This window comes from Gracilinanus agilis, chromosome 4, assembly GCF_016433145.1.
Source record: "Gracilinanus agilis isolate LMUSP501 chromosome 4, AgileGrace, whole genome shotgun sequence".
Taxonomy (NCBI): Eukaryota; Metazoa; Chordata; class Mammalia; order Didelphimorphia; family Didelphidae; genus Gracilinanus; species Gracilinanus agilis.
Window position 1 is genome coordinate 153,956,818 of NC_058133.1, and position 23,380 is coordinate 153,980,197.

General features: G+C 36.1%; 1 protein-coding gene across 1 annotated transcript in view; it reads right to left on the minus strand.

Annotated features, from left to right (window-relative positions):
* Positions 1-23,380, minus strand: part of KCNK1 (potassium two pore domain channel subfamily K member 1) — a 61,888-nt gene that overhangs the window by 1,168 nt on the left and 37,340 nt on the right. Inside the window, exon 2 of the mRNA XM_044673687.1 lies at positions 2,648-3,043. Within this exon, the coding sequence (XP_044529622.1) occupies positions 2,648-3,043 (396 nt within the window). The remainder of the gene's footprint in view (positions 1-2,647; positions 3,044-23,380) is intronic.

A 23,380-nucleotide genomic window follows, 5' to 3' on the forward strand; every position in this document is an offset into this window, starting at 1 on the left:
CTCAATCCACTCAACTGCCCCCCAAATGAGAAACATTTTAAAAGAAATTTAATGAAGCACATTAAACCTCTCTAATCCTTCACCTAGTTATTTTAAGACAATTAGATGTTCTATGGAATCCTTGATCCATATTTTCCCCATGGAATAGAGGTTCAATAATAGAAATTATAGTTTAAGCCAATGGAAAATTTCTTTAACAGTGATGCTAGAAATGAAGCTGGCTTCCTTGCAGCTGTTTATATTTCCACATAGTCCACCACCAGCAGGCCTAATTTTTTTCATTATTCTTCAGTAATACATTTGGCATGGCATTGTTCAATTTGGCAACAGAATGATTCATGCTACTCATTATACTTAAACTATAGGGCAAAGAAAATCTTTAAAGGGCACAAGCATTGCTCCAAAAAACTATTTTTTGGAAGGCTGAGGGAAGGACATTTATCTTCAAAGGCTAAAATAAAATTTCATTTTCAATAAAAAATTCATTACTAAAATTAGAAATGAGAAGGAAATAAAAATCTGCCCTCCCTCCTTTTGACTTCTCCCCTTAAAATTCTAAGACTTGAGAAAAATATTTTCAGACAGGCCCTGAAGTCGATGAGTTAGCCTTTGGACTAAATAGGCACTCAACACAAAGAGAGCAAGAATGTTGATTTTGCTTTTATCAAGTAGCTTTTCCCCTAAAGACTTCCAAGAGATGCAGAGAATTTCATGACTTCCTCTTCTGATGACATAGTTTGGCTCTCTCAACCAAAATCTTAGCTGCAAATTCTGTACATGAAGCACAAGAACTTTGTGGGGACTCTTCCAAAATAGCAGTGATGTGCACGTACAATCACAGAGCAAATGGCATCTGTTAGACTGTTCACAGAAAATGCTATGTAAAACACATCCACCTAACCACAGTATAGTCAAGTACCAACACAGACATCCTTCTCCTTTATTTTTCCCTTTCTACTTCATGCTCCACGTGCAAACAAGCTCTGACCCTGAGGACGATAAAAATATGCTTCAGTCTCTAATCTGTTCTCAACCTTCCCAGTACACATTTACTTCACATGAATGAAACTCAGAGCATAATGTTTCTTTTGAGTGCTGAAATGTATGCCCAAGTCTAAACACTAAATATCTAACTAACATTTATAGCACTTAATAGTGTCAGACATTGTGCTAAGCACTTGACAAATATTATTTCATTTGATCCTCACAACAACCCTAAGAATTAGTGCTATTATTATCCCCATTTTATAATTGAGGAAATCAAAGGTTCAGTGATTTGTCCAGGGTCACATAGCTAGCAAGTGTCTGAGACTGGATTTGAATTTAGGTCTTCCTGATTCTAGGCCTGGCAAACTATACACTGTACCTTTTAGCTGCCTTATTTCCTATTTCAGAATTAAATACAAAACTGAAGCTATTTGAATAAGACAAAAAATCCTACCCAATAATAAAAGAGAAAAATCTCCCAATTTAAATAAAAGGATTGACATCTATGACTAACTGAAGCTGTTTTAAATTATAAATTTCTGGTCATTGAAATTTCAGTTCCCAAGAGGCAATTCTTTGCCACGGACTTTTTGTGTAGTTTTTCAGTCTTTAGGAGTTTCTGCATCAGCAAAGCAAGCATTATGATATTTATTCATTTTCTTGTTCACAAAGAGTTGCGTCTAGATAAATCAGATATATATGTGAGTTAAGGTATCCTAGGTATATTAAAATACATGAACCAGCATTTACAGGTTCCAATATGAATTTTATGAATTTAAGATTATTTTATATAGTATTTCATATAAATAGTTCGGTTTTTGTTCTTGTGTTTAAATATACATTCTTTCACTAAATAAATAAATAATGTGTAGTACTGGTAAATTGTAAGTCTATTTGTAATGTCTAGAACACTTATCCATCAGCCTGGATGTATCCTATTGGGACAGAGGGAAGGCCTTGGAATCAGGAAAATTTGGATTCAAATCTTGACTCTGCTACTTATTATCTTTGTATGAGCTTACTACCTCCTCTGAGTCTCTGCTTCCCATTTGCACTAGATGGCTTTCCTTCCAGGTTCAAATCTATGATTCTGCCTCTGATAAATACTGACCATGATGACCTCTCAAACAAATACATAAAACAAACAAACAAACAAATAAATGTATGTTGATGACCTCTCAAATGGTCTAATGGGAACCTTAACTTTCAGTAAGAATGACAATTTCTTTTGGCTTAATGAGTTTGCCAGATATGGTGGTAAATTGAAAAAATAATGGAAAGAAATAGAATTGTAGGTATTGAACAACTCTGAAAGTGATCAAGGGCAGCTAGGGAGCAATGAATAGAGTACCAGACCTGGAGTCAGGAGGACCTGCATTCAAATCTAGCCTCACACTCCCTAGCTCTATGACCCTGGGAAATTCACTTAACTTCAATCACCTAGCCCTTACCACTCTTCTGTCTTACAACTGATGCTAAGACAGAAGGTAAGGGTTAAAATAAAAGTGACCAAATCTTTTAAAACTAGTCAATCATCAATAGATGGGGTAGAATTTGGGGTACAAGGATAAGGAAAGGGGGGGTAGAATCAGGTCAGTATTCAAGAAACATTTGAGTTATACACCCTTTGCTTGCTTTTATGAATTTTTGAGATACTTACATGTGATACCAATCTTATATAACTCCCTGAATTTCTGATTGTAGCCTTCTCCAGGAACATAATCCCCTAGGCCAATGGTGCTCAAGGAAATGAAACAAAAATAAAAGGATTCCAAAAAGTTCCAGTCGTCTTCCAAGATAGAAAACACTGCTGCCGGAATGAAGAAGAAACAGGACACAGTCACAAACCCAAGCAAAACTGCGTGGATGATGGCAACCACCTGTTTGGAGAATCCCCAGCGTATGTGGAAGTAGAGCACAGGCCTCCGAGTGACGTGAACGGTGATACGCTGGACCACTGCAGTCAGGAACAGGAGGGTGAAGGGGATGCCAATGACGGAATAGATGATGCAGAAGGCCTTACCTCCATCTGATAAAGGTACTGTGTGTCCATAACCTGAAAGAATAAAAATCAAACTAAGATAAGAAGAATAAGAAAGAACATAAACACATCTAGGACAGGGGTGAGATCACTCTGCAGGGTGGTGGGGGAGGATCATGTTGCTGAATACCTGAAGCTCCAAAGCAAAATTAAGGAAAGATGTCCCAGGTCTTGGAAAGTTCACTGCTTCCTCTGTAGACCTACTAATCACTTCAGCCTTTCCAGGTATAATTTGGTTTTGAAATCAAAGGTAGTTTGAGATGAAAGTTCTGTTTGTTTCAGCAAATATGCTCATTTATTAACATATAATGCTAATAGGTCTCCCGACTGGGTAAGAAAACCTACCTTGGGATAGTCTACCTGGGCTGTCTGCCCCACTGGAGACACTTGCTCCAAAAAAGGGAAGTCATATCAATTTGTATACAATACCACTATAGGAAGTTTTCTCCACTAGGGATGACCTGCACATCTACTTCACTTATAACACAGCTTTTACATAATGCACCTTAAGCACTTTGTGATCATTACTTTATTTCAACCTTATACAAATCCTGTGAGGTAGGTACAAATATTAGTCTTGTTATGTACACTAGGAAACTAAGGCACAAGATGACTAAAAGACTCTCCAGAAGTTAGGTAATAAATGTTGGAAGCAACATTACAATTTAATCTTCACCTAATTTCAAGACCAACATTTTTTTCCATCTATACCATGTCACCCAATTCCATATGATATCCAGTTCTCCAAAGCCAGGTCTTTCAATATTAAGGTAGAAAATACTTAGCAACTTATTGATATATTGTTCTTATACTTCAAAAGTTCCAGGACTTCATTAGCCAGGGTGGTTTTCCCTCCACTAACTGCCTCCCCCACCCAAAAAAATTACCTTATAACTAAACCAACATTCTTTCCACTGATAAGACATTCTAGACTTAGCAAGAGTGGTTCCTGGTTGTCAGCTCCATATTAACTGATCTTTTTAGCTCTAATTAGGATGACATTCCACTAGAAAAACCTTCAAGAACTCATAATATCATATTCACAATGTGTGAATGGAATTAGCTTGCCCTCATTCATTTGTGTAGACTCTAGCCACCAGAAATAATGTCACCCCACCAAACTTAGAATTAAGGAGGGGGGGGCAACTGTGTAGCTCAGTGGATTGAGAGTCAGGCCTAGATACAGGAGGTCCTAGGTTCAAATCCGGCCAGCTGTGTGACCCTGGGCAAGTCACTTGACCCCCATTGCCCACCCTTACCACTCTTCCACCTATAAGCCAATACATAGAAGTTAAGGGTTTAAAAAAAAAAAAGAAAAAAAGAATTAAGTGGGGAGGGGGAGGTCTATCCTACCTGGTTGTGGCCTCTGGTCTGGTCCAGAGTTTCTCTCTCTCAATTTCCCTACCTTCAACCTTCCTAATTGTAAATAAACCACCATAAAAGTCATCCTGACTTGGGTCTATTTTATTTTGAAATCGAGTTAATTGATTTCTGGCAACCATATCTTAAATATCTAGTCTCCCCTCTTACAACACAAGTGTAATATATAAGAAAAGGACTTTATTGAAGGAATGAAAAGTATCACCACCACCACCACCACCACCACCATCATTTTGATTTCAAATCCTACCTCAAACAATTATTAGCCATGTGACCCTGGGCAAAACCCTTAATCTCTTGTCTCAATTTCCTCATCTATAAAAAGGAGATAATAATAGTACCTACTTCCCAGGGTTATTGTGAGGGTCAAATGAGATACTGCTTGCCACTCTCCCCTCCTGGGAAATGTAATCCTCTCATATCTAGAATTCTTTCTCTGGGGACGGTGCCATCCTAATATGTAAGTATGTCCCATAGCTCATTCTATCTAGTCAGCCCCAGCAATGCTTCATATTTCACTCCTTTCAGGTTACCCACCATCTAGTTTGTATGTATCCTATGTTACTTAAGTCATCTATATGTTGTCTTCACAAATAGAGTGCAAGCTCTTTGAGGGCAGGGACTGTTTTTGCCTTTCTTGTATTTTCAGCACTTAACACATTGCCTGGCACCAAAGAAGCACTTAATAAATGCTTATTGATTGCCTGGCCCCAACTATTTATTTTCTTGCCTTCTACTATAAGGTAAATAGTACAAATATAATTATTTCCATATTGCACTGAAGGAAACTGAGGAGAATGAAAATAAAAGGATGTGACCAATATTGTCCTGGGACTTGAACCTAGACCTTCTGACTCCAAGTCCAGTGCAATTTCTACTTCTCCACACTGCCTCCATTCACTGAGCAAGTTTTTATGACCTCAAATGCTGGCAAATTATGATTACTATATTTTGTTTTGTTTGTTTTTTTACCACATTTTATTTGATCAATATTGGTTAATATTCAAGTAAATTGAAATCAAATTTCAAAAAATAAGTAGTCTATTAAGCATACATTTATGTTTTACAAGACTACAGAACTGTGACTTTTTTCTCAGCAATAATACATTTCTGAATGAAGGAAAGTATTAAGCCCTTACTATGTGCCATCACCATTAGTATATAAAATAGTGTTTTCCACCAACAGATTAAAAAAGCAATAATCTGCAGATCTTAAGAAAAGCCATTTGTTTCTCCTGGGGTCTCTATAAACAATTTTAGTTAATGGAAAACAAAATGCAAAATCTACATCTCATTTGAATTTGCTGCAAATTTAAAGCGCAGCATATTGGAAGAATTATCTTATGCAATGAATCTACAGCAATTTCTTCATATTAGACAACTTAATGCATCAGATGGAAACCTCCAGGCTTGCTTGAATTTTAATGAAGTAATGAATAATTTATCCAAGTTCAATCAATTGAACCCCTAGATAAATCATGCTACAGAGTTCTTTTCTCTCTTTTTTAAAATTTATAATCCTGTTGGAAGTAATTACCAAGCATGAAGACTTTTAAATAACACAATAAAATGTTATTTGGTGACCTTTACCTTTGGTCACACTGTTCACATAATTTTTGGCCCAACAAGTTGGCGAGGAAGAAATAAAAGCCTTGTAAATTGATTAAACAAATATCTATATAACCCAGCCCATGACTATACTAGATTCTCAGTTGAAAGGGACTTCAAAGATCACCTAATTCAGGAGTTCTTAAAATTTTGGAACGTGTCATAACTCCCTCTGATAGAATAGTGAAGTCTATGGATACTTCTCAAAATAATATTTTATTTATGACATCCATAATTGAGAGAAATATTACAATTTTAGAGATTAGAAAAAATAGAGGTTTAAAATAATTTTTAATCATTTAAGACCCTTTGAAATTCCTAAAATCTATGGACACCAGTGTAAGAATTCCTGATTTAATCTAATCTAAATAAACAGAAATTCATTCCCTTTGTAACATCCTGAAATAATTGGTCTCTTAGCCATTGTTTGAAGTTTTTAATGAAGAGGTGCTCACAGCTACCTTTGGCATTTCATTCTACTTTTCGACAATTCTAAGGAATAAGAAATTTTTCTTTGCATACAGTCAAAATCTTCCTTTTTACAACTTGAGTCTATTGTTCTTTCTGTCAGGAGGACTTCTTTTGTCCTCTTCTCCAAGATTTTGTTGTTCAGTGCTTTTTCAGTTGTGTCTGACTCTTTAGAGCCCCATTTGGGGTTCTCTTGGCAAGTGATTTGCCATTTTCTTCTCTAGTTCATTTTACAGATAAGGAAACTAAGTCAAAAAAGGTTAAGTGAATTTCCCAGGGTCACACAGCTAGTAAGTGTCTAGGGCCAAATTTGAACTTAGGAAATTTGAATCTTCCCAGTTTTAGGCCCTATATTTCTATATTCTGTATCACTTAGCTTCCCTCTCAGATTACCTTCCATTTATACTTTACTCTCTATGTTTGTAATTACTTTCATGTTGTCTCCTACATTCAAATACAACCTCTCTGTAAGCAGGGAACATATTTTTGTCCTTCTTTGTACTCTAGCACTTACTAGCATTTAGTTATGCTTGCTGACTTCCTCATCTTATTTCTGCCCTTTGGATCAAGCAAAATAAATCTAATCTTCTTCCACCTAGGAATTTGTAGGCTGCAGAAGAAAAGGCTTCAGGGAGAGTGGCTGAGGTGGAGGGGTTATAAGGCATAAGAGCAGTCTTCAAGTATTTTCAGGCCTGTCTTGTGGCAAAAGGGTAAAACTTCCTTTTGTCCCCTGAGGATAGAATCAGGATAAGCAGATAATAATTTCCAAGAAGCAATCTAGGTTTGATTTTAGGAAAAAACTTTCAATTATTAGAGCTGTTCAAGAAAGTAATAAGGTAAGCCAAGATGGGAGCTTAGTGGCAGTGAAAGATGAAATGTGAAAAGTAGGCAGAGATAGTTGATTTTCATAGGATAAGAAGGAACCAGAAGCAAAACTGCACACAGAGGAGTTCTGGCTGGCCATTCCCCACCCCTACCTATTGTGCCAGGGCCTGAGTCTGGACATAGGCCAGATTCAAGATCCCAGGACCCTAGCTATACCAACAACAGTATACAGTATACAACAACCCTACATTCCAGATCTACCCCCCTTAAATTCCTAGGCCCTGGCATCACCCCACAGTGAGGGCCAGAAGTCCATAGTGTTTAGCCCTTTCAAGCCTGTACTGTGATGAAGACCCATCCTAGGGCAAAATAGTTCACAGTGCTGAATCCTGTTAATCATCAGGAGAGGAGACAATCATCACCTTTCAGAATTCCCAGTCCACAGGCAAAAAAAAAAGGCTGGGAAAATGAGCAAACAGCAAAAGAAACACGTAACCTTTGAAAATTTTTATGGAGACAAAGAGCAAAGCATAGAGTCAATAAAGGATGGTGCAATCCAAGCAACCACATGCAAAACTTCAAAGAAAAAGGGAAACTGGTCTCAAGCCCTGGAAGAACTCAAACAGGAATTTAAAACTTAAATAATACAAGGCAAAGAAAAATGGGAAAAAGAAATTAAGGTAATGCAAAAAAATAACAGCTTACAAAGCAAAATTAGTCAACTTGAAAAAGAGGCACAAAAATGCAATGATGAAAGAAGAGTTTCATGAAAAGTAGAATGAACCAAATGGAAAAGGATGCTAAAAAAGTAATGGAAGAAATTCAGTTCTTATAAATTAGAACTGGGCAAACAAAAGCTAATGACTTGATGAGAAATCAAGAAACAATAAAACAAAATCAAAAGAATGAAAGAAAAACAAAAGAAAATATTAAATATCTTATTGAAAAAAAACAAGTGACCTGGAAAATAAATTGAGGAGAAACATTTTAAGAATTATTGTACTACATGAAAGCCATGATAAGAAAAGAGACCTAGACATCATATTACAAGAACTTATCTAAGAAAACTACCCTGATATTCTTGAACAAGAGGGTAAAACAGAAATTGAAAGAATTCACTGATCACTTCCTTCAATAAATTCCCAAATTACAATTCCCAGGAATGATATAGCCAAGTTCAAAAGCTCCCAAGCCAAGGAGAAAATACTACAAGCAGCTAGAAAAGAAACAATTTAAATGTTATGGAGCCCCAGTCAGGATTACACAGAATGTGATAGCTTCCATATTGAAAGAATGGAAGGCTTGAAATATGATATTCTGGAAGGGAAGTAAACTGGATTTACAACCAAAAATCACCTACCCACCAAAACTGACTATATTCTTTCAGAGGAAAGTATGGTTATTTAACAAAATAAGTTTTCCAAGCAATCCTGAAGATTAAACTTAAATAGAAAAGCTGATGTTCAAATACAAAATTCAAGAGAAGCACAAAAAGGTAAATAAGAAAGATAAAAAATTTAAGGGCTTCAATAAGGTCAAATTGTTTATATTCCTATATGGAAAGATGATATCTATAACTTAAAATTGTTATCATTAACATACTAGTTAAAAGATGTATACACAGACAGAGGATGTGGTAGTAAGCTGTTTAGGATGGTATGTAAAAAAAATTTAATAAGCTACCATAAGAGTTAGTGAGTTTCTCCTCTTTGAAGATGTTCAATGTCACATTGGTCAGATTGAGGACTACATGCTGAATAAATTATAGTAGGGAATCCTTTAAGTTTTAGATTGGTCTAAACAGTAGTTGGTCTATTCTAACTCATACTCTACGATTCTGAAGACAACTATGTTCAAAGGTCCTGTTTTCTCCTCTTCATTCTCCTTCCCTCCCCACCTACTTAAACAAAAAACAAACAAAAAAAACCTTCTTTTCTTTAGGATAAATATTACTTCAATCATTCTTCCTATGGTATCCTTTCACCATCCAAGGGATACAGCTTATCAGCTGCCTGTCAAATCTGCTAAAAGGCTGAAATGAAAAAATACTCCAGGGGCAGCTAGGTAGCCCAGTGAATATAGATGCAGATCTTAGATGGAAGGGTTTGGGTTCAAATCTTACATCAGATTCCTAGATGTGTGACCCTGGGCAAGTTACTTAACCTCTACTACCTAGCCTTTACCACTTTTCTGCCATAGAACCAGTATAAAGTATGGATTCTATGACAGAAGATAAAGGTTTAAAAAAAAAAAGAATAGTCTGTTGAGTACTGTTCAATCAATTAACAAGCATTTAATAAGTCTTTATTTTGTGCCAGGTACTAAGCAAAAAATTGAGTTGGCCCACTCAATAGAACTGAACAAAAAACATGCAACAGATAATCCTGAACAGTTGAAGGTGTGAGCTTGATTCAGAGGTGTAGTGTTTCCCTTAGTTATTAAGCTTTCTTCCCTCCTCAAAATATTTTGTATTTAATTATAAAATTACATGTTGTATTATCTAATCATAATGCAAATTACTTGATGGTAAAATTTATTTTGTTTTTGCCTTTATATCTCTAGCACCTACCACAGTGTTTTGCATGTAGCAAGTGATACAACTATTAAATCTTATGGTAAAATTCTGTACAAAGGTCAGGGAGACTTTCTTTGGACTATAAGGAATTCTCATACCATTGTGGCTTTTTTCTTCCCTATATAACTTGGGGGGGGGTTGGGAATGAGTTTTGTTACATATAGAAAAACTTTAGGCTCCTTATAAAATCCTTTCCTTTTTTCATTCTATATTAAATGCAACAATGTATATACACATATTCATTTTACTTATTTGATTTGTATACCAAACACATGTCTTTGGAATCTCATTCCAGCTAGAGGAAAAAAATGCTTTCTTTCTCTTCTGTAACCCAGACTGGAAAATCGTAGTCCAAAGTTTAATTAAAATTTCCTAATCCACCTCTTTATCTCAAAATCAAGGGCAACAGTAATTAACTAACGCTAGGCAAAGAGTCTGTATGAGGTAAGATTGGAATAGGCTTCATACTTGAGATCGCATTGTCTTACAGGCAAAAGGAATTCATTTCTCTTCTGTTCAATGTATGATTCCACTTTAAGCACAAACTGCCAGTTAATATATACTCTGTCCTATTCAAGTTTACTTGAAAGTATAAATACTCAAATCTAAATACTTTGCTAAATTCAATTTCTTGTTCCTGACATTCCCATCTCACTGGGAGGAAATATATAGCCTTGGCAACTTCTGCCAGTCAAAGGAGTTGTTTATTGAGAGAAGGCTCCAGCTACAATTAGAATAATTTGAGGAAGGCAGGAGTGAGCAAATTTACTCAAAAGGTGGCTTAAAAAGGGGAGAGGAGAAAATGAGAGCCATAATGTCAATTTTTCTCTTTGCATTTCACTGTTCTATTTATCTAATGATATCTCAAAGATAAATATTATATCCCTTTTGCTTTCACAGATTTTGCTAATATCTAGAACAGAAGGCAGACAAGATTTTTTCTTTTGTCAATTCACAATAAGATAATCTCTAAGAATTCTGCTTCTTAAAACAGGGGGAAAAAACTTAGGGCACAGAGTGATCTTTAAACAACTCTGAAGAGGTTAAAAGAATTAACTCTGATTTATGAACAGTTGGCTTTCAGAAATTTGAACACAAGAGTCACACTTAGGCAGTGTCACTGAGCATTAACTGTAGAGGGGGATGATACTGAAGGACATGTAAGAAGAAAGAAGTTACAGCATGTAAAGGAAAGAGGATTGAGACTTGGGCTAATAAAAAGGTTGTTGGGAGTTAAGATTAAGAAATGGCTTCTTAAGATGCAGTAAAAATAAAGGTAAAAGGATATGGCCATGGATAAGGTCCATCTGGAACACAAAGGACAATGAGATGAATTAAAATGCGCTCCAGGTCCCTAGTGTTTCTTATTTGGGAAATCCTAGTGAAAACATTGGTACTGCTCATTTTGATGTAAAAGTCAGGCAGAAGAAGATCATTGAAAGATGATTTATTCTCTTTGCCATGTTTAGACTAAACTAAAGACAAGGGTTTCATTTGAGATGGTATATCCCTGGACTGAACGGGAATGAATGGGTCCCCAGGATACACAGAAGGATATGTGTCATCTACACAAAAAAAGATATTAAGCCCTAAGAAAGGAACTAGGATTAAAGCCCAATAGGGAACTGTTTGAAAAAGGATTTTTGTAGCATTTATTGCATCAGTGAGGGGAATTGGACAAAGACCAGGTGACAGTTAAGAAAACAAGAATAGAGAAGGTGTTGAAAAATTACTAGTGAAACCGCCATCTCAATAGAAAGTGTAAATAGGATAAAAATACTTTTTATAATGAAGATGCAAATGACTCTGGGAAGTGAAGCTTCTAGGTCAATCACTGGTATAAGTAAAATGGTGTATTTGTAAGGCTCAGAAAAGAAAAAGGACTTTGCAGAATATCTGAAGTGTTAAATGGCTCCAATAGTAGAATATTTGTCATACTGCCATTCCTTTTCCTTTTCCACTTCCACAGAGATGTACTGGGACCTTCATGAAAGTTTGCTTAAATGCTTCATTTTGACATGAAGATGAAGCAACATTCTAAAGTAGTCAAAGTAATCAAGTTAAAGTAATCAAAATCTAGGAGAATGAATTAGGTAAATTATAAAGATACTTTTCAGTCACCAAATGGTGAAAAGAAAAAAATTTCAGTTCAATAGTATAAGTAACTAAGACTTTCAGCATTAAAGAGGATTGGTGATTTCACTGTTATCTAAAAATTGAAAAAGAACATCCAGACTTGCAAATTATATTAGCTCCTCCTGTAGCTGCTGGTGGGCACATGTAAAAGTCAGTGTTTGGTGCAAATCTGAATAGGCAAGTACCTTCCCCAGATCTAGATTGCTGACCTACAATTCTAGTTCCCATGACTTTAGCCAGCAATCCACTGTGGTACAAAGTCCAAATAGATGTGGTACCCACCATCATGGTTCCCTCTAGCAGCATAGATGATAATGTCTCTACCTTAGACAATTATTTTAAGAAGTTGTGGGGAAAAAATCTTGCAGCTAACCTAGTAATGAGTTGTAAAGAACTTTGCTGGGCTGATTTCTCAGTAACAGATCTTTTTTACTAGGTCCACAGTAGAAACCTTTTCATATCCCTAGGCTAGAGGCTAGTACTCTGTTGGCACTGTCTTCAGGATCCCAGGGTCACCTCCACAGTCACAAAGAAGTATCAGGGGACTTTAAATGATAAAAATAGAAACTATAAAACCAAACAACAGCTTCTATAAATGTAACAATCAATTTGGCTGGTCAGCAAGAGCCCTCCCCTAAAACCTTACATACACAGTACCTTATTCAGGAAGTTTTGAATTTTACTTTACTTATAATTGGCATGAAATTTTCTAACTGGCTTTTATTTACTTAATCACTAGCATTTTTCCATCATATATTTTCCTTTTTTTTTCCTTAGTAGGCACCTTTCTCCCTGATCCATAGAATGTTATTCACAAAAAATGTGAATGGTCTTTTGTCTTCTTGTTTTATTAAAAGACTAAGTTTTACAATTTCTTCTGTTTGGCTTATTTGGGGCAAAAGCAAAACCCATTTTCCTCTATTTCTGATTGAGGAAGAAGCATCATAGAGTGTGTGAAGGAGGTGGAGGGAGGGGGGTGAATGCTCTGGATAGCTAGTTGGCACAAAGAGTATATTGTTGGTCTTGGAGTCAGGAGGACCTGAATTTGAATCCTGCCCCAAATTCTTATTAGCTGGCTAGCTATGTGATCCTAGACTAGTTACTGAAACTTCTTTGATTCTCAGTTTTCTCATCTATGAATTAGGAATAGTAAGAGCAACTGCTCATAGGGTTTTTATAGCATATATGAAGCGCTTTGTAAACCTTAAAGTGCTATGTAAATGCTAGGTATATTATTATTATTACTAAAAAGGTGATCGGGATATTAAAAACTACTCATTTTTATGCCTACTTTCCTAGTTGAATAAAATATAGGAGGCTGGGTAGAATCAATGGATAGACTAAGCTGGAAGCCAGGATTATCTAGGTTAAAGTCCTACCCTTGAAATATATTAGCTGTATAAACCCAAGCAAGTAATTTTAACTCTTAATAATTTACATTCTAAGACTATATATTGCAAGGAAAATGTCAATTTATATTGTTAGAGGGAATTTCCTTAGGTGGGAATTCTCTATACTATAGAAACCTTAAGTATAGCTTTTATCCCTATAAAATATAAGAAGCATAGATTTTAAAGATATTATTGATGTGCCAGTACATGAAAAGGGAATATGGGGGCAGCTGGGTGGCTCAGTGGATTGAGAGCCAGGCTGGGAGATGGGTTCAAATCTGGCCTCAGACATTTCCTACCAGTGTGACCCTGGGCAAGTCACTTGGCGCCCATTGCCTAGCCCTTATCATTCTTCTGCCTTCTAACCAATACAGGGTATTGATTCTAAGATGGAAGGTAAGGGTAAAAAAAAAAGAAGAGAATAGGTAGGTTTTATCTCACCATAATATTTTTATATCCACAAACTGACTTAAAGAATACAGGAAATACAAGATGTTTACCATTCATTGACTTTAGATAACCTGATCCAGTACAGCAAAATATTACCTTAAAGGCTTCCCTCAAGGAAATATTTTCCCACACAGGTATATAAAAATGATTCAAGATTCCTTTAAGATTTAAAAACAATGATCTGATTTTGCTCTTGGTTAATATCCAACAAACTATAAGATAGGGAGTCATATGCTGAAAAGGTATTTGCTACTACCAAAGATGTATGGTGAAGAACCAAATTGAAAAATTAATTTCCTGTAGATGGTAAAATAATCCAGATTCCCCTACCTACAGATAGCACTGTAGTTTGATAATTTCAAGTCTTAGAATATCACATTGTTTCCTAAATAAGGTCCATAATTACTCAAGAATTTTGTCTAACTATCCAAATGAGAAAAACCAGATGAAGAATGTCTATGGTCTACATACAGTATGATGTATGATTAGAAGGACAACCTCTATAGCTAGTCCATGAGTATAGATATCATAGACAAACACGATGGTGGAAAATGGCCTGGAACCTAGCATTGGGTAGGTATTCTTTGGAGGATTTAATGGAGAACATGAGAATAACATGGGATGGATTATGATTTATATATCATTGGCGGGCATACTCATAAAGATGTGATCTTGTACCAAAGTAATGAAAAAAGTACAGGGAAAACAACATGGACCTGGAATAATATCATCTAGTCTAATCCTCACCATCCACAATTGAAGCATTTCAGGCCCAAAGTGAAGTGATTTGCCAAAGACGATGCTGAGGATAATCTGAAAAGCCAGGATTAGAATCCAATTATCTGGTTCATATGTTTAATATATATTTCTCACAGAGATATATAATTTCCCTGTCACTTTCCTTACTATTTCATATCTTTTTTTATTAGACATGATTTCATCAGTGTAGGGAGAACTTAGTAAGGAATTCCCTTTACTGATGTAGACTGGCACCTCCTATATTATTTATAGTCTAAGAGAGCTGTCTGAGATAATGAGAGTCAAAAGACTTGCCCATGTTTCACAGCCAGTGTCAAGGTGGGACTTCAACTGAGATCTTCCTGAAAGCTGTCCACTTCTCCACAAGCAAAACTCTTTTTTCTCATAAGTACACATATAGGGGGCAGCTGAGTGGCTCAGTGGATTGAGAGCCAGGCCCAGAGATGGGAAGTCCTGGATTCAAATCTGGCCTCAGATACTTTCTAGCTGTGTGACCCTGGGCAAGTCACTTGACCCCCATTGCCTAGCCCTTACCACTCTTCTGCCTTAGAACCAATTCACAGTATTAATTCCAAGATGGAAGGTAAGAGTTTAAAAAAAAACAGTAAGTACACATATATTAGAGGATTGTGCATATGTGAACACTGTATGTATATCTCTACATGTAGGTTTATAAATGTACATACATTTCTGGGTTGTATGCTATCTGTATGAACAGTGCATGTGTACATGCATAAACAGACATACCATATATGTACATGCATATCCACATGAATATACATACAGATGTTGCTCATATATACAATCAACTACTTATATCTTTGTATCTATGTGCACAAACATATACACACATGGGTATAAGGGGTATAAATGTATGTACTTATGTATAAAGTACAAATATATGTGTACATACAGAGAAATATAATAAACTTATATGCACACATATACATATATACATGTTTATCAAAATGAAATAAAATTTTAGTTTTTGATGAATTCTAGAGGCTATTAATATTTTCAAAGGATAATATTTAAATCTGGAAGGGACCATGCAGATAATCCACTGCAACCTCTTCATTTTACAGCTAAGAAAAGTGAAGCCAATAAAAGCTTCACTGACTTATCCAAAGTTATACAGGTCTTAAGTAATAGACTTGGGATTAGAACCTCTCTACCACACTATATTTTCTCCTTATAGCAAAGGGTTCCTACAATACAGTGTGATTTCCTAAATACACTGTATCATAAGATACTCTGACATTTAATTTGCCAAGTACTTTACCTTTTTGTGTCCTCCTGCCTTGGGGGCAAACAAAAGACAGATGCTACCTGTCTCTTTCATTTTGTTCCTTCTTCTCAGACCATTGAAGGCCAAGCTGGCATGCCAGCAAGAATTGTTGTTGCCAAGTGCTCTAGGCTACAAAAAATGAGGGGACCATTTATAGGAAAACAACATTAGCTACAACTTCATTAAATCTGAACACAGTATGAGGCAGTTCATGGTGGGCATCCTTTCCAAAGACATATCTTCTATCCATTCTCTATAACGACAATTACATTGATAGGACTTTTATCGTGAACAAAAAAAGGTTTTGTCCAGGTATAAAATCTACTGAACATGACCCCTTTCACTCCTGAAAGCTGTAAAAGTGATTAAAAGTCCTGGGAAACGGTCAATACCCAGGACAAATGGCTAAGCATTTTTATTGTTTTCTTAGAATTCTAAGTACTCGTATAATTATAAAAATATTAATATCTCTCTTGAAGCCCTGTAATTATGTCATAATCCCCTTATATATTGCTATTGCCAAAGGCAGAGTAAGGAGGGAAATTTTAAAAAAATAGCTAAAATGAGAAATGTTGACTTAATTTCTTTTCATCAGAGCTGAACTAAATTCATTAGTTGCAAAACCTGCCTATTCAGCTTCAGCAATCTAAATGCACACAAATAGGTGACTTAAACAATCACATTCTCAGTTAGAGTTCCAATTTTATAGACCTAATATTTTGCCGGATTTCTGTGGCATGTTATTTAATGGGGAAAAGAGGCTGGCAATCAATATATTAAAAAAAATCACAGAAAAAGGAAATAACAAAAGACCTAAAATGTTACATTTCCCAATGCTACTTGTATTGCTCTATTGTGAATTTGGTTATGTATCAGGAAAATGCTATTAACTCATCATCTGTAATTTCGTTCTTTTTTGTTATTGTTTCCAAAACTATAACTTTAAAACCTTCCCTATGGGCTTTAACTCACTAGAATGCTATGAATTATGACTTATTAGGCTGAAAGAATATAAATGTCTCCTGGGAAATAGTTTAGAGAAACAGGTCAGATATTATTATCAGGAAGAGTTGACGCAATAGGTCAGAGATTAGTATGATACCCAAAAACATGACAACATGCATAAATATCAACTCTGACTCAGACAAATGTTTGAATTTGGGGCATTTTTTCCTTCATACAACAATCAAAACTGAATATATAAACATATTTTTTGGGGGGGATAGATATTCACATTACAAAAGAAATGATGGAAGGATCTCTTTAAATAGTATGCTCATCAAAATGAACTCCCAACTTTTGGCCAGTAGATCTACTGTATAAAAGAAGATACAGGTCCATATATTCTATCAAAAGCCAAGAATTAAAAGGAATCATTTTCTCCACTAGTAAAATACTAAATAACTCAGTCCATTGTACTTAGAGCACAGAGGGAGGGAAACGAGCACATTTTAAATGATTTCTCTTCAAATTTAATCAGTAAAAATCCATTACATTTACTAATTAAGCTACCTTGGAGCCTTGAAAGAATAAGAGCCTCTTATTTTGGTAACAGGGAAAAATACATTACTGTATGTTGCAAACACAACAAAAAAGGAATCTATTTGAAAAGTTCAGCCGGTTTTTGTTTAAGTATTGAAAAAAGAAGGGATGCCTATATAAATAATGCCTTAACAATGAATGTAGTAAATAAGTAAATAGATGAACTCCACTGTAGGAAACAATGAGGGATCTCAGAATGTAATAACTAAAAAGAAATAAGAATTTTGATTTTTTTAGTTTTCTCTATAATGCAACTTGAAAAATCACATAAAGACAAAATCTGGGGCCAGAGAAAATAACATTCATTTGAATACTTGCATTAAAAAAATTTTTTTTAGAAGGCAAAAATCAAAGAGATCAGTATCTGTCCTTACCTTCTCTCTCATTCCCTACTTGAGTCATGTTATCTCCTTAAATATTTGTGTTATCTTGGTTATTTTTAAACATTATTATATCATTATATTATTATTTTAATCACCATATTACTATATCATTAATAATATAACATCAATAATAATGTCACATTTATATGCCATGTTAGGTTTATAAGTATTTTTCTCATAACATTGTGAGTGAAGTAGTACACACACACACACACACACACACACACACACACACATATATAGAGAGAGAGAGTCCATTTTACAGATGAATACATTAAGACTTAGAGAGAAAGCAATTTACCCATAGTCACACGGGTAGTGTCAAGAGTCAAGATCTGAACTCAGATTTCCTTGACTCAGATTTAAGATAGGATCTAGAATGCTATATATACAAGCTGCCTAACTAGTGCTGGGTACATAGCTATTGTTGTTAAGTAATTTTCGGTTATGTCCAGCTCTTTGTGGCTGCATTTGAGGTTTTGTTGGCAAAGATACTTGAGTGGTTCGCTCTTTCCTTCTCCAGTTCATTTTACAGATGAAAAAATGGAAGCAAACTGGGTTAAGTGACTTGCCCAGGTTAACACTGTTAGTAAGTGTCAGAGGCCAAATTTAACTCACAAAGATGTCTTCCTAACTCTAGGCATAGCACTCTGTCCACTGTGCCACCTAGTATCTTTAAATGCTTATTGATTATCCATTAAAAAATATTTAAAGTTGTAACAGGTTGTAGTCAAACTCATTCATTGGACTAATTATTTCACACTAGTTATTCTCTTTCAAGGCTTCTTCACATTTCTGCTCTGATCACTATGGGCTTGTGCCCTGACATCTGTTTGCCTACCATGCACTGCTGTAAAATATACTTGTTTATATTCTTCTATGGCCCTGACCGTTGGTCATTATATGGCTATGAATCTATGCCTAGACCACTGGTTTCCTTGCTATAGCATTCTAGATCCTATCTTAAATCTGATACTAAACTGAAAAGTGTCTAAAAATTTCCTCCTTCTCTAATTCTATGACTACCTGTTGCTGACATAGACAGGAATAATATTTTAAAACAAAGTTCATTCAATGAAGTTAACCAATAGAGGTAACTAGATGGTGCAATATATAGCACATACTTGGAGGCAGGAAGATGTGAGTCTGAATCCTTTCTTTGACATTTACTAGCTATATAACCCTGGAAAAGTCATTTAAGCTCTGCCTCAGTTTCTTCATCTGTAAAATGGAGATTAATAATAGCAACTATTGCCTAGGGTTGTTGTGAGGAACAAGTGGAAACCTTGTATAAAAAGAGTTTTACAAACCTAAAGTAGCATATAAATGCTAGCTATATTATATTGAATACCAATAATAACAATTTGTGTGGCTACTACTATAATAAATACAAAATACTCTATACATACAATCTCATTTGCCACATAATAACCCTGTGTTATATACATAGACATTATAATTTCTATTATCATCCTTTTACCAATGAGCGTGGAAAGTTTGTAAGAGAAGAATCTGCCTACCAAACTGAAGGTCTTCATAGTTGTTGAGCTAACCTCATATGTAGTACACTTGTGAAACCTGGACAGAACAGCAGCTCTGTGTCAAGAAAGTGAATTGCTTCCATTTAAATTATCTTAGGAAGATTCTAATCACCTGAAAAGATAAAGTATTGAATACTAAGGTCATTTCTTGAGCTGAACTGCAAAGTATATGCAAAAGAGATACAAAGCAACTTTTTTTTTTTATTTTAAACCCTTAACTTCTGTGTATTGACTTATAGGTGGAAGAGTGGTAAGGGTAGGCAATGGGGGTCAAGTGACTTGCCCAGGGTCACACAGCTGGGAAGTGTCTGAGGCCGGATTTGAACCTAGGACCTCCCGTCTCTAGGCCTGGCTCTCACTCCACTGAGCTACCCAGCTGCCCCACAAAGCAACTTTTAAGGAAGAATGAACTAGTAGCTGGGTGTGGCTATATAAGTAAAAATGGGACAGATATAGAGATATAGTGGAAGTAGAACTGACAGGATTTAATAACTAATTGAAAAATGTGGTAAGAATCAAGAGTCTAGGATGACACTAAGGTGAACTTTGATGGTTTCTTCAATAATAATATGAAAGTTTAGAAAAGAGTGGATTTAGGGGAGAGGGGCAAAGATAATAAAATCTGTTCTGAATATGTTGAGCCTAAGCCTAAGGGACACTTTGTTTAAATATTTATTGTATTTATATAGCACTTTAAGTTTGCAAAATGTTTTACAAATATCAGTTCATTTGATTCTCACAACAAAATGTGTTGTTTTTAACCCTGCCTTAGAGATGAGGAAACAGGCAAAAATAAGATTGTCACTTGCCCAAGGTTGCAGCTTTTAAATATCTGAACCAGGATTTGAACTAAGGTCTTTTTTGACTCCCAAGTTCAGTATTTTGTCCACCATACCACCTAGTTCATTAGGTAGTTGATGATATGGGATGGGAGTTCTGGAGAAAGACAAAAGCATACTATACAGATCTGCAACAGAGGTAACAACTGAATCCATAGGAGGTGAAGAAGTCACCACATGATAGAAAATAGAAGGAAAAGAGAAAAGGGCTTAGGACAAAGCCTTTCAGTACATCCACAATTGGGGTTATGATAATTGCATGTGTCTTGTTTATACATAATTGTTTGCAAGTTGCTTCCCCTGGTAGACTAAGAGCTTCTTGAGAATAGAGATGGGGGTGTTTTATCTTTTTTTTTCCTATCCCGGATGCTCTCAGTACAGTACAGGACATAGTGAATACTTAATATTTGTTGACTTGACTTGATCTGAATGATGATTCATGATTTATTTACATGAAAAGTCATGTAAATAAAGGAGAACTGAAAGAGGGCAATGTTATGAAAACCCAGAGAGGAAGGGCAGCTCCAGGAGGAGAGTGCTCAATAATGTCAAATGCTAAGGAGACCAAGAAGCATGATGATTCAGAAGAGACCATTTACCATAGGCAAAAATGGCTATTTTATAACAAAAGTCATCAACAGGCACAATGCTTACTGTTTCCTCTTCTTGAAAGCTAGTTATCTGTTCATATTTCTATCTCCTAGTACCCCAGAGGGAACAAGCATACTATGTCAAAAAATTGCTGACCTAGAAAAAAGCTACATTCTCCATCCCAGTGCCCAACAAGCCTACAGCATCTTAAAGAAGTAGCCATCACCTGAGGCTGAATTATGCATTGGATTTCTAGATGTTAATGCTGACCTGTGTCTTGCACATTTCAACATGCAATGTAATTGAGGGAAGGCAGGCCACAGTGTCAGGAAGTACCACCCCAGTGGAACAGCAGATCCTGTCTTCAAGTTTCAGAGTCTTTACATGGCACCGCTTCCACCTTTGACTTCCCTTAGGGGCTGCTTTGGGTCTGACATCATCATCTGGCAGACACTGTCACAGAGGGTTTAAAGTTGTTATATTTTAAAGGCTTCCTAATAATGTCCTTTAAAAAAAGGGTTTAAATTCATGCTGTTGGCATTTTACCCCAGGCTTGAATGCTGTGCAGACAACAGAGTACTTAAATTGTCGTTCCCCAGGGATAGCCTGGAACAGTGCCCATGGAAAAGATTGCCATAGTGTGCAAGGATGATGACAAGCAGCAGTTACTCTCTTTACAAGAAATCTTCCTCCTATAGGTCAATCCAATTCCACCTCAGCCTGGAGATGTAGCACTGGGCAGAGGGAGCTGGACAAGTGCTAAAACCCTGAGGTAAAGAGGCCTGAAGGTTCTGATTTAAACCAACTCCCCAGCCCACCTCAAAGTGGACCACAAATCAATAATATAAAATCATAACTGTTCCAGGGTCTGCTACTCACTTTGGGCAGGAACTAGTACTTACTGTAGAGCCAAGAAAAGGCATAGCAAGGTAAACTTGAAATCATTTTCCTGATCAAGATTCTAATGCAGAAACATGAGGTAGGTCACAAAAATCATAGAATTTAAGAACTGGAAAGGGTCTTTGCAGTCCAAACTATACATGAAAGGAATCCTCCCTAGGTCATAACACAAGGCAGCCCACGCCTCTACTTTACAATAATAATTGTTAGGAAATTTTTCTTGATATTAAACTTCAATTGGACTCTTTGTAACTTCTAACCAGTGCTAGTAGACTCTTCACTCTGATATCTGGGCTCAAATAGAAGAAGTAATCTCTCATATGACAGTTCTTCAAATATCTGACAATAGCTATTATGAGTCATCTCTCCTCTGAATTAAATATTTTCATTTCCTTCACTCTATTCTATAAAAAGTCAGGGACTCAAGACCTTTCACCATCTTTGTTGCTCTTCTCTGGATACTCTTCTAGTTTATTAATGTCCTTAAACTGTGGTACTTAGAAATTAAAAAAACAAAAAAAAAACCCACTTCAGTTGCAATCTGATTTGGGCAGAGTACAGGGGGGCAATCGCCTCCCTATTCCTAAAAGCTAAGCGCCTCTGTCGACTTTGAATCTAGAAGACCCCAAACTTGTAGCCTAGAAAGATTTGATGAACCCCAGTTTACTTAGCTTGAAGGTGAAAGATTTGACCTTGTAAAGTGATGGTTCTTCCCAGAGGAAAATCCAACTTCACTAGTCTCAGACTAACAAAGTACCTTAAAGGAGTTTAGATGTGGAGGTGTATCCCAGCAGATATTAAGTATCTCTTTTGTCCCAGTGGTTTCTTCCCTTAGGTCAAAGTCCTCTACTAAGGTGGCCCAATCTTTGGCCAGGTATTTCCCTTCTGTGTCCCTGGTAAAGCATCAGCCCCTCCTCATTTTCCTTTGTTACCATTGTAATGTCAATCAACTATCCCTGGCATCCTTAGCCCCTTTGTTCCCCTAGAAAGTTATTTAAGCTTCCCAAATTCAATGGCTCCTTGGAATTGTCCAACCTAGCATGCTTGGCTTTCCCAGGGGTCAGGGACCAGATCATCCAGAGTTCAATCCTTGGACTGTGCGTAGGCATGTGGTGTGCAGCTCTGTGTAGAGGCCTAACTCAGCCCTGTACCCCTTTCCTTAATTAAAGAGTGGCTTTTCTGACTATTAATAGTTCTGTGTTTTTGCCCAGTCAACACCTCTCATAACACCTTTTATCATCTACTGTTTTAGTGATCCTTACCAGCTTTATGCCCTCTCCTTTATTCAAGACACTAATAAAAAGGTTGAACAGAACAGGTTCATGCAACAAATCCTAGAGATCCCTGGGTCCCTCTCCTGGAGACCTCTTGCCACACCAACATAGAACCATTTTATTACTCACAAGAAGGAAATATGTAATATTACAGATATATTTGTCCATGAAAAGAATTGATTGGATTATGTAGAAATTTCATAAATTTATAGATTCTCAGAACTGGAAAAGATCCAAATAGTAATTTATTTTCCTTTGTCACCTAGAGACTCTTGTAGAGTCCCTTCTGCCTTATCCCTTACATAATCATCCAAGTACTATTTGAATATTTGTAGAATTGGTAAACTCAAAAAATCTGAATTTTTAAAGTGTTGTCTGTGTGTGAGTGGGAATGGAGATAGA